We start from the raw sequence: 12462 nt of genomic DNA, 5'->3' as shown, positions 1-12462 counted from the left end.
CTTGATTCGTGCGGGTGTCAGGGGTTATGGGGGAAAGGCAGGAGAATGGGGTTAGGAGGGAGAGATAGATCAGCCATGATTGAATGGTGGAGTGGACTTGATGGGCCGAATGGCCTCATTCCGCTTCTGTGTCTAAAGAAAAGGTTTAAAAAGACTGCCGACGGAAATGATTGCTACACATCTCATGTGATGGGGAAGTTGGCAAGAGAAAGGGAGGAATGAGAGAGAGGGGGAGAGAGAGGGGGGAGAGAGGGGGGAGAGAGAGAGGGGGGGGAGGGGGGGAGAGAGAGAGGGGATAGAGAGGGGGGAGAGAGGGGGGAGAGAGAGAGGGGGAGAGAGAGAGGGGGAAAAAGGGAGAGAGAGAGAGGGGAGAGAGAGAGGGGGAGAGAGAGAGGGGAGAGAGAGAGGGTAGAGGGGGAGAGAGAGGGGAGAAAGGGAGAGAGGGGGAGAGAGAGAGAGAGGTGCGAGTGCAACGTTACAGTTGGTGAGGCCAGACTTGGAGTATTGTGTCCAGTTTTGGTCGCCCTGCTGCAGGAAGGATGTTGTCAAGCTGGAAAAGATGCAGAGAAGATTTATACGAATGTTGCCAGGACTCGAGGGGCCTGAGCGACAGGGAGAGGTTGGGGCAGGCTGGGACTCTATTCCTTGGAGCGCAGGAGGATGAGGAGTGATCGTATAGAGGTGTATAAAATCACGAGAGGAATAGATCGGGTCGATGCATTGAGTCTCTTGCCCAGAGTAGGGGAATAGAGGACCAGAGGACATAGGTTTAAGGTGAGGGGGGGGGGGAAATTTAATAGGAACCTGAGGGGCAACACAGAGGGTGGTGGGTGTATGGAAAGAGCTGCCGGAGGAGGTAGTTGAGGCAGGGACTATCACAACGTTTAAGAGACATTTATATTCACAGCCTTTTTGCCACCCTATCTGTGACGCCACTTTCAGGGAACTGTGTACCTGCGCTCCCAGATCCCTCTCTGGATGGATTTTAAATAGTTAGATAGAGCTCTAGGGGCTAGTGGAATCAAGGGATCTGGGGAGAAGGCAGGCACGGGCTACTGATTGTGGATGATCAGCCATGATCACTATGAATGGTGGTGCTGGCTCATAGGGCCGAATGGCCTCCTCCTGCACCTATTTTCTATATTTCTATGCTCTACAACACTCCCTGTCTACCTGTGACGCCCATTTCAGGGAACTGTGTATCTGCGCTCCTAGATCCCTCTGCTCTACAACACTCTCTACCATTCACTGTGTAGTTCATGCCCATGTTAGACTTTCCAAAATGCAACACCTCACTTTTCTCTGCATTAAATTCCATCAACCATTTCTCAGTCCACCTGGCCAATCAATCAAGATCCTGCTGTAATTTTTAGTTTAGTGTAGTTAATTGTCACGTGTCACGAGACTGCACGAGATTACAATCGATCCATCCACAGTGGACAGATACAGGATAAAGGGAATAACGTTTAGTGCAAAGTAAAGTCTGATTAAAGATAGTCCGAGGGTCTCCAACGTGGTAGATGGAAGGTCAGGACCGCTCTCTAGTTGGTGAGAGGACGGTTTAGTTGCGTGATAGCAGCCAAGAACAAAGTGCTCCTGAATCTGGAGGTGTGCTTCTCCACACTTCTGTACCTCTTGCCTGATGGGAGAGGAGAGAATAGGGAGTGACCGGGGGTGAGACTGGTCCTTGATGATGCTGCTGGCCTTGCCGAGACAGCGTGAGGTGTAGATGGAGTCGGTGGAAGGGAGGTTGGTTTGTGTGACGGTCTGGGCTGCTGGCCTTGCCGAGACAGCGTGAGGTGTAGATGGAGTCGGTGGAAGGGAGGTTGGTTTGTGTGATGTGATGGTCCACAACTTTCATCTGGGATGTGTAGTTAAGGGATGCGATACAGTTGGGATTATGGACACATGGCTCCAGGGTGACCAAGGCTGGGAACTAAACATGCAGGGTATTCGATATTCAGGAAGGATAGACAGACAGGAAGAGGAGGGAGGGTGGCATTGCTGATTAAAGAGGAGATTCATGCAATAGCAAGTAGAGACATTAGTTTAGATGTTGGAGAATCGGTATAGGTAGAACTGTGAAATCGCCAAGGGCAGAAAACGCTTGGAGTTGTAAACAGACCACCAAATAGCAGTAGGGAGATTGGGGATAGCATCAAGAAAAAATTAGGGTTGTGTGTATCATGGGTGACTTTAAGGCCCTGTCCCAGTTACACGATTTTTAAGGCGACTGCCGGCGACTGTCAAAGTTGTAGCAGATCGCTGAAATTTTCTTTTACCCTACGACAATGACCACGACATTGACCACGACAATGACCACGACAATGACCACGGCAATGACCATGGCAATGACCACGACAATGACCACGACAATGACCACGACAATGACCACGGCATTGACCACGACAATGACCACGGCAATGACCACGACAATGACCACGACAATGACCACGACAATGACCACGGCATTGACCACGACAATGACCACGACAATGACCACGACAATGACCACGGCAATGACCACGACAATGACCACGACAATGACGACAATGACCATGACAATGACCACGACAATGACCACGACAATGACCACGACAATGACCACGACAATGACCACGACAATGACCACGACAATGACCACGACAATGACCACGACAATGACCACGACAATGACTACGACAATGACCACAACAATGACCACGACAATGCCGAGTCAGGTCGATACAAGTTACTTTGTTTTGTGAAACTAGCACCTGGCTAAGAGATTACACCGTCTTCGGTAAAATCGTGAAATTCCCACGCTTACCTGACTGTCAAACTGTCGTCTCCAATCTACCCGTCAAATATCCTGACGGTAAATAAATTGGTTAAACACAACTATCTTCTGGTATTTACAAATGCCTTTTCTTAGTTTAATATTACATGCTTCTAAATGCATCTGCGACAACCTAGCAAACCTGGGGACGGCGTGCGACAGACAGCGCCCGCAATAAGCTACGATACCTGGCCACAAGCCAACTGTCGCCCAGAAATTTCTATCTGGAAATTGTTCCTCGACGCGTGGAGATCCGCTACGATTGATTGAAGACTCCTCACGATCATGCCCGCAACACCCCGGCAAACCTCACGATCATGCCCGCAACACCCCGGCAAACCTCACGATCATGCCCGCAACACCCCGGCAAACCTCACGATCATGCCCGCAACACCCCGGCAAACATCACGATCATGCCCGCAACACCCCGGCAAACATCACGATCATGCCCGCAACACCCCGGCAAACATCACGATCATGCCCGCAACACCCCGGCAAACATCACGATCATGCCCGCAACACCCCGGCAAACATCACGATCATGCCCGCAACACCCCGGCAAACATCACGATCATGCCCGCAACACCCCGGCAAACATCACGATCATGCCCGCAACACCCCGGCAAACATCACGATCATGCCCGCAACACCCCGGCAAACATCACGATCATGCCCGCAACACCCCGGCAAACCTCACGATCATGCCCGCAACACCCCGGCAAACCTCACGATCATGCCCGCAACACCCCGGCAAACCTCACGATCATGCCCGCAACACCCCGGCAAACATCACGATCATGCCCGCAACACCCCGGCAAACCTCACGATCATGCCCGCAACACCCCGGCAAACCTCACGATCATGCCCGCAACACCCCGGCAAACCTCACGATCATGCCCGCAACACCCCGGCAAACCTCACGATCATGCCCGCAACACCCCGGCAAACCTCACGATCATGCCCGCAACACCCCGGCAAACATCACGATCATGCCCGCAACACCCAGGCAAACCTCACGATCATGCCCGCAACACCCCGGCAAACCTCACGATCATGCCCGCAACACCCCGGCAAACATCACGATCATGCCCGCAACACCCAGGCAAACATCACGATCATGCCCGCAACACCCCGGCAAACATCACGATCATGCCCGCAACACCCCGGCAAACATCACGATCATGCCCGCAACACCCCGGCAAACATCACGATCATGCCCGCAACACCCCGGCAAACCTCACGATCATGCCCGCAACACCCCGGCAAACCTCACGATCATGCCCGCAACACCCCGGCAAACATCACGATCATGCCCGCAACACCCCGGCAAACATCACGATCATACCCGCAACACCCCGGCAAACCTCACGATCATGCCCGCAACACCCCGGCAAACGTGCAGCGACAGCCTAGTCGCCGGCAGTTGCCTTAAAATCGCCTAAGTGGGACAGGCCCATTAATCTACACATGGATTGGGCCAACCAAATTGGTAACAGGAATTTAGTAACTGGAATTTAGAAGGATGAGGGGATCTTATAGAAACATATAAAATGATAAAAAGACTGGACAAGCTAGATGCAGGAAAAATGTTCCCAATGTTGGACGAGTCCAGAACCAGGGGCCACACAGTCTTAGAATAAAGGGGAGGCCATTTAAAACTGAGCTGAGAAAAAACTTTTTCACCCAGAGAGTTGTGAATTTGTGGAGCTCTCGGGCCTAGCGGAATCAAGGGATATGGGGTGAAGGCAGGCACAGGTTACTGATTGTGGATGATCAGCCATGATCACAATGAATGGCGGTGCTGGCTCGAAGGGCCAAATGGCCTCCTCCTGCACCTATTTTCTACGTTTCTATGTTTCTAACACTGCTGAGGAGGAGAATTTTCCTGGAATGTATACGGGATGGTTTTTTAAACCAATACTGTATGGAGAGGAACTGACTAGAGGGCAGGCCATCCTATACTGGGTATTGTGTAATGATGAAGGATTAGTTAGCGATCTTGTTGTGCAAAGCCCCTTGGGCAACGGTGACCATAATAGAAACATAGAAAATAGGTGCAGGAGGAGGCCATTTGGCCCTTCAAGCCAGCACAGCCATTCATTGTGATCATGGCTGATCATCCACAATCAGTAACCCGTGCCTGCCTTCTCCCCATATCCCTTGATTCCACTAGCCCCTAGAGCTCTATCTCTCTCTTAAATTCATCCAGTGAATTGGCCTCCACTGCCCTCTGTGGCAGAGAAGTCCACCAATTCACAACTCTCTGGGTGAAAAAGATTTTTCTCACCTCAGTTTTAAATGGTCTCCCCTTTATTCTTAGACTGTGTCCCCTGGTTCTGGACTCCCCCAACATTTTTCCTGCATCTAGCTTGTCCAGTCCTTTTATATGTCTCTATAAGATCCCCTCTCGTCCTTCTAAACTCCAGTAAATACAAGCCCAGTCTTTTCAATCTTTTCTCATATGACAGTCCCGCCATCCTAGGGATTAACCTCGTGAACCTACGCTGCACTGCCTCAATAGCAAGGATGTCCTTCCTCAAATTAGGAGACCAAAACTGCACACAATACTCCAGATGTGGTCTCACCAGGGCCCTATACAACTGCAGAAGGACCTCTTTGCTCCTGTACTCAAATTCTATGGTGAAATAATACGGTGTAATTCTGCATTTGGATGGAGAGTGACACTGTTCATTCAGCGACTAGGGTCCTGAACTTGAAGAAAGGAGACTTTGAAGGTATGAGACAGGAATTGGCTTTGCTAGACTGGAAAATGATACTTAAAGGGTTGACAGTGGAGATGCAATGGCAAAAATTTAGACCTCATGGATGAACTCCAGAAATTGTTCATCCCTGTCTGGTGACAAAATAAAACTGGGGAAGGAAGCTCAACCGTGGGGGAAGTCAAGGATAGTGTCAAATCCAAGGAAGAGGCATATAAATTAGCCAGAAGAACCAGCAACAAACCAGAGAACTGGGAGAAATGCAGAACTCAACAGAGGGGTTAATTAAGAGGGGGAGAAAAGAGTATGAAAGAAAGCTTGCGGGGAATATAAAAACTGACCATAAAAGCTTTTTTAGGTACGTAAACAGGAAAAGATTAGTGAAGACAAATGTACAATCAGAGACAGGTGAATTTATAATGGGAAACAAGGAAATGGCAGAACAGTTAAACGAGTACTTTGGTTCTGTCTTCACTAAGGAAAACACAAACAATCTCCCGGAAATACTAGGGGGCCGAGGATCTAGTGGAATGGAGAGACTGAAGTTAATCCACATTAGTCAGAAAATGGTGTTAGGTAAACTGTTGGGACTGCAGGCAGATAAATCCCCAGGGCCTGATGGTCTGTATCTCAGAGTACTCAAGGAGGTGGCCCTAGAAATCGTGCATGCATTGGTGATCATTTTCCAATGTTCTGTCGACTCTGGATCAGTTCCAGTGGACTGGAGGGTAGCCAATGTAACACCACTTTTTAAGAAAGGAGGGAGAGGGAAAACGAGGAATTATAGACTAGTTAGCCTGACATTGGTAGTGGGGAAGATGCTCGAGTTGATTGTTAAAGATGTTATATCTGTGCATTTGGAAAACAATGACAGGATCGGTCAAAGCCAGCATGGATTTATGAAGGGGAAATCATGCTTGACTAATCTTCTGGAATTTTTTGAGGATGTAACAAGTAGAATGGATAAGAGAGACCCAGTGGATGTGGTGTATCTGGACTTTCAAAAAGCCTTTGACAAGGTCCCACACAGGAGGTTAGTGTGCAAAATTAGAGCACATCCTATTGGGGTTAAGGTATTAACATTGATAGAGAACTGGTTGGCAGACAGGAAGCAAAGAGTAGGAATAAACGGGTCCTTTTCAGAATGGCAGACAGTGACTAGTGGGGTGCCGCAAGGTCCGGTGCTGGGACCGCAGCTATTTACAATATGTATTAACGATTTGGACGAGGGAATTAAATGTAACATCAAGTTTGCGGATAACACAAAGCTGGGTGGCAGTGTGAGCTGCAAGGAGGATGCTATGAGGCTGCAGGATGATTTGGACAGGTTGTGTGAGTGGGCAGATGCAGTTTAATGTGGATAAATGTAAGGTTATCCAATTTGGTGGTAAGAACAGGAAGGCAGATTATTATCTGAATGGTGCCAGATCAGGAGAAGGGGAGGTGCAACAAGACCTGGGTACCTTGTACATCAGTCACTGAAAGTGAGCATGCAGGTACAGCAGGCAGTGAAGAAAGCTAATGTTGGCCTTCATTGCGAGAGGTTTTGAGTTTAGGAGCAAGGAGGTCCTACTGCAGTTGTACAGGGCCCTGGTGAGACCACACCTGGAGTATTGTGTGCAGTATTGGTCTCCTAATTTGAGGAAGGACATTCTTGCTATTGAGGGAGTGCAGCGTAGGTTCACGAGGATGACGGGACTGACATACGATGAAAGAATGGGTCGACTGGGCTTCTATTCACTGGAATTTAGATGGATGAGAGGGGATCTTATAGCAACATATAAAATTCTTAAAGGATTGGACAGACTAGATGCAGGAAACATGTTCCCGATGTCCAGAACCAGGGACCACTAAGAATAAGGGGTCAGCCATTTAGGACTGAGATGAGGAAAAACCTTTTTCACCCAGATTCTCTGCCACAGAAGGCAGTGAAGGTCAATTCTTTGGATGTTTTCCAGAGAGAGTTAGATTTAGCTCAGAGGGCTAATGGAATCAAGGGATTGGGGAGAAAGCAGGAACGGGGTACTGATTTTAGATGATCAGCCATGATCATATTGAATGGCGGTGCTGGCCCAAAGGGCCGAATGGCCTGCTCCTGCACCTATTTTCTATGTTTCTATGTTTCTATTTCCTGCGGGTCTCGGATGGAGTTGTTTCCAAACTGTGCTGTGATGCATCCCGATAAAATGCGTTCTACGGCGCATCTGTCGAAGGTAGTGAGAGTTGTTTGGGACATGTCAAACATCTGCTGAAATTTGGCATGTAATGCTGAGATGTAATGCTGAGGCTCGACAAGGCGCTGGTCAGGCCACATTTGGAGTATTGTGAGCAGTTTTGGGCACCAAATCTGAGGTCCAGAGGAGGTTTACAAGAACAATCCCAGGAATGAGTGGGATATGATGAACATTTGTCGGCACTGGGCCTGTACTCGCTGGAGTTTAGAAGGATAGTGAAAGGCCTGGATAGAGTGGATGTGGAGAGGATTTTTTTGTTAGATTTAGATTTGGAGATACAGCACAGAAACAGGCCCTTCGGCCCACCAGGTCCGCGCCGCCCAGCGATCCCCACACACTAACACTATCCTACACCCACTAGGGACAATTTTTACATTTACCCAGCCAATTAACCTACAAACCTGTACGTCTTTGGAGTGTGGGAGGAAACCGAAGATGTCGGAGAAAACCCACACAGGTCACGGGGAGAACGTACAAACTCCGTACAGGTGGCGCCCGTAGTCAGGATTGAACCTGAGTCTCCGGCGCTGCATTCGCTGTAAGGCAGCAACTCTACCGCTGCGCCACCGTGCCGCCCACGGATGTTTCCACTAGTGGGAGAGTCTCGGACCAGAGGGCATTCCTTTAGGGAGTAGATGAGGAGGAATTTCTTTAGCCAAAGGGCGGTGAATCTGTGGGATTCTTTGCCACAGGCGGCGGTGGAGGCCAAGTCAGTGGATATATTTAAGGCAGAGATAGATAGATTCTTGATTAGTGCGGGTGTTAGGGGTTATGGGGGAAGACAGGTGAATGGGGTTAGGAGGGAGAGATTGATCAGCCATGATTGAATGGTGGAGTGGACTCGATAGGCCTCTCCCCTCCCCTCCCCTCTGCTCTCCTCCCATCCCCTCTCCTCTCCTCCCATCCCCTCTTCTCGCCTCTCCTCCCCTGTCATCTCATCCTCTCCCCTCCCTTCTCCTCCCATCCACTCTCTTCCCCTGTCCTCGAAGGGCCAAATGGTCTACTCCTGTACCTATTGTCTATTGCCTACCCCTCTCATCTCCTCTCCTCCCATCCCCTCCTCCTCCTCTCTCCTTTCCTCCCATCCCCTCTCCTCTCCTTCTCTCCTCCCCTCTGCTCTTCTCCCATCTCCTCCCATGTCCTCCTCTCCTCTCCTCTCCTCTCCTCTCCTCTCCTCTCCTCTCCTCTCCTCTCCTCTCCTCTCCTCTCCTCTCCTCTCCTCCACCCATCTCCCACCCCCTTACAAAACCTCATCTTCTCTTCTCTCTTCTCCCTGCGCTCCAGGAAGGACCTTCTGCCCGTCTCTGGACCTTTTGTCGTGGACACGGTGGGAGAGGGTGACAGAGGAGATTGAGCACCAGGATTGGGAGACATGGACTGGAGCAACGAGACGGAGCCTTTGCCCCAGTGCAAGGACCATGATAAAATGCACCATCTCCAGTTGGCATGGCATGGAGCAGTTCTTGCCCTGGGCCTGCCTCTCAATGTCATCTCCCTGTGGTTCTTCCTCAGAGTTCTCCGTCTCCGCTCGGTGGTGACCATCTACATGACCAACCTGGCAGTGTGCGACCTGCTGTTCACCCTGGCACTGCCCCTTCGGCTTTACTACTACGCCAACCACCTGTGGAACCTGGGCGATGTCCCATGCCAACTGGCTGGCTCCCTCTTCCAGCTCAACATGTACGGCAGCTGCCTCTTCCTGGCTGCCATCAACGTTGACCGGTTCCTGGCGCTGGCTCATCCACTGCGATCCCGGCCTTTCCGGCGGCCATGGCTGGCCTGGAAGGTGTGTGGGGCAGTCTGGGCCCTGATCGTCCTTGGCTCAGTGCCAGTGGCCCTAGCCCACGACACCAGCCGCTGCCTGGGTGCCAACAGCAGCCAGGTGGAGGTGCGTTGCTTCGAGAGCTTCTCCGGGGTGGCCTGGAAGAAGAAGCTCCTTCCCCTGGTGGTGCTGGCCGAGACCCTGGGATTCCTCCTACCCCTCTCCGCCGTCCTTTACTGCTCCGTGCGGATCCTGGGGGCTCTGGCTGGGACCGGCACGGGGGAGCAGGGCGAGAGGGCGGGTGGGAGCAGGAGAAGAAGGAAGAAGACCATCTTACTGCTCCTAGCCAACGCGCTGATCTTCGTAGCCTGCTTCGTCCCGTACAACCTGGCCCTGGGAGTGTACGCCTTGTCCCGCTCAGAGTTGGCCCCCCTTGCTCCACATTCCCAGAAACAACTCCGCCAGGCACTCCAGCTCACCGTCCTTCTCTCCGGAACCAACTGCTGCCTGGACCCTTTGGTTTACTACTACACCACCGAGGGGTTCCGGGCCACCATGCGGGCCGGGGCTTCTGCCTGGAGTGGTGGCAAGTCCGGGCTGCTAAAGGGGAAAGGGGATAGAGGGGAGGGGACGCATGGGGCGGGGAGGGGAAGGTGGGAAGGCTTGGCCGAGAGCGGGGTGTGAATAGGAGAGGAGAGGAGAGGAGAGCAGAGAGAACCGTCCCAGATCCAACTTGCACAATCAACTGACGACGATGCTTGTCGGCACTGGGCCTGTACTCGCTGGAGTTTAGAAGAACGAGGGGGGACCTCATTGAAATGTACAGAATAGTGAAAGGCCTGGATAGAGTGGATGTGGAGAGGATGTTTCCACTAGTGGTTGAGTCTAGGACCAGAGGGCACAGCCTCAGAACTCAAGGACGTTCCTTTGGGAAGGAGGTGGGAGAATCTGGGGGATTCTCTGCCACAGTCAGCAGTGGAGGCCAAGTCAGTGGGCATTTTTAAGGCAGAGATAGATAGATTCTTGATTAGTACGGGTGTCAGTGGTTATGGAGACCGGGCAGGTGAATGGGATTAGGAGGGAGAGATAGAACAGCCACGATTGAATGGTGGAGTGGACTTGATGGGCCAAATGGCCTCATTCTACTAGAAATGATGACCTTGTGGAATATGAGGTGGTGTTCCTCATTGGGGTGTAGGATTGCACCAGTTAACCGATGGACTTGCAAGACCCAGTGGGAATCCAGGATTTGTTGACTTTAGCACTATTGCGTGGAAACAGGCCCTTCGGCCCACCAGATGTAGGGTGTAAGTTGCAGCAGGAGTTAAAGCTGGCATGTAACAAAGGTAATGCCACTGTGGTGATGGGGGATTTCAATATACAGGTAGACTGGGAAAATCAGGTTGGTTCTGGACCCCAAGAAAGAGAGTTTGTAGAGTGCCTCCGAGATGGATTCTTAGAGCAGCTTGTGCTGGAGCCTACCAGGGAAAAGGCAATTCTGGATTTAGTGTTGTCCAATAAACCAGATTTGATCAGAGACTTCGAGGTAAAGGAGCCACTTGGAGGTAGTGATCATAATATGATTAGTTTTAACCTGCAATTTGAGAGGGAGAAGGTTAAATCGGAAGTGTCAGTGTTGCAGTTGAACAAAGGGGACTATGAAGGCATGAGAGAGGAGCTGGCCAAGGTCGACTGGAAAGGGATCCTAACAGGATTGATGGTGGAACAGCGATGGCAGGGATTTCTGGGCATAATCCGGAAGATGCAGGATCATTTCATTCCAAAGAGGAAGAAAGATTCTAAGGGGAGTAAGAGGCAACCGTGGCTGACAAGGGAAGTTAGGGATGGAATAAAACTAAAAGAAAAGATGTATAACACAGCAAAGAGTAGCTGGAAGCCAGAGGATTAGGAAACTTTCAAAGGACAACAGAAGGTAACAAAACGGGCAATACAGGCTGAAAAGATGAAGTACGAGGGGAAGCTGGCCAAGAATATAAAGAAGGACAGTAAAAGCTTCTTTAGAAATGTTAAGAGAAAAAGAGTAGCAAAGACAAATGTGGGTCCCTTGAAGGCAGACACGGGTGAAATTATTATGGGTAACAAGGAAATGGCAGAAGAGTTGAACAGGTACTTTGGATCTGTCTTCACTAAGGACGACACAAACAATCTCCCAGCTGTACTAGAGGACAGAGGATCTTGGGGGATAGAGGAACTGAAAGAAATTTACATTAGGCGAGAAATAGTATTGGGTAGACTGATGGGACTGAAGGTTGATAAATCTCCTGGGCCTGATGGTCTGCATCCCAGGGTACTCAGGGAGGTGGCTCTAGAAATAGTGGACGCATTGGTGATCATTTTCCAATGTTCAATAGATTCAGGATCCGTTCCTGTGGATTGGAGGATAGCTAATGTTATCCAACCTTTCAAGAAAGGAGCGAGAGAGAAAACGGGGAATTACAGACCAGTTAGTCTGACAATTGGGGGTGGGGAAGATGCTGGAGTCAATGATTAAAGAGGTAATAATGGTGCATTAGGATAGTGGTAAAAGGATAAGTCCAAGTCAGCATGGATTTATGAAAGGGAAATCATGCTTGACTAATCTTCTGGAATTTTTTGAGGAAAAACAAGTAAAATGGATGAAGGGGAGCCAGTGGATGTAATGTATCTAGACTTTCAGAAAGCCTTTGATAAGGTCCCACATAGGAGATTGGTGATTAAAATGAGAGCACATGGTATTGTGGGTAGGGTGTTGACATGGATAGAGAATTGGTTGTCAGACAGGAAGCAAAGAGTAGGAGTAAACGGGTCCTTTTCAGAATGGCAGGCAGTGGCGAGTGGAGTACCGCAAGGCTCGGTGTTGGGGCCGCAACTGTTTACCATATATATTAATGATTTAGATGATGGAATTAGAAGCAACACTAGCAAGTT

At 50.1% G+C, this 12462-nt stretch overlaps 1 protein-coding gene across 1 annotated transcript; it reads left to right on the top strand.

Moving 5' to 3' along the window:
* The first annotated feature begins 9144 nt into the window (after positions 1-9144).
* On the top strand, positions 9145-10218 carry LOC144590086 (lysophosphatidic acid receptor 5-like). The gene has a single exon (XM_078394952.1). The coding sequence runs from the start codon at positions 9145-9147 to the stop codon at positions 10216-10218; it is 1074 nt and encodes a 357-aa protein (XP_078251078.1).
* Positions 10219-12462: the final 2244 nt, after the last annotated feature.

This window comes from Rhinoraja longicauda, unplaced genomic scaffold (assembly GCF_053455715.1).
Source record: "Rhinoraja longicauda isolate Sanriku21f unplaced genomic scaffold, sRhiLon1.1 Scf000123, whole genome shotgun sequence".
Classification (NCBI taxonomy): Eukaryota; Metazoa; Chordata; class Chondrichthyes; order Rajiformes; family Arhynchobatidae; genus Rhinoraja; species Rhinoraja longicauda.
This window is presented reverse-complemented; position numbering and strand designations above follow the sequence as displayed.

Excerpts from the sequence above, each read along its gene's own strand:
- LOC144590086 (XM_078394952.1), top strand. The coding sequence starts at position 9,145 with ATGGACTGGAGCAACGAGACGGAGCCTTTGCCCCAGTGCAAGGACCAT.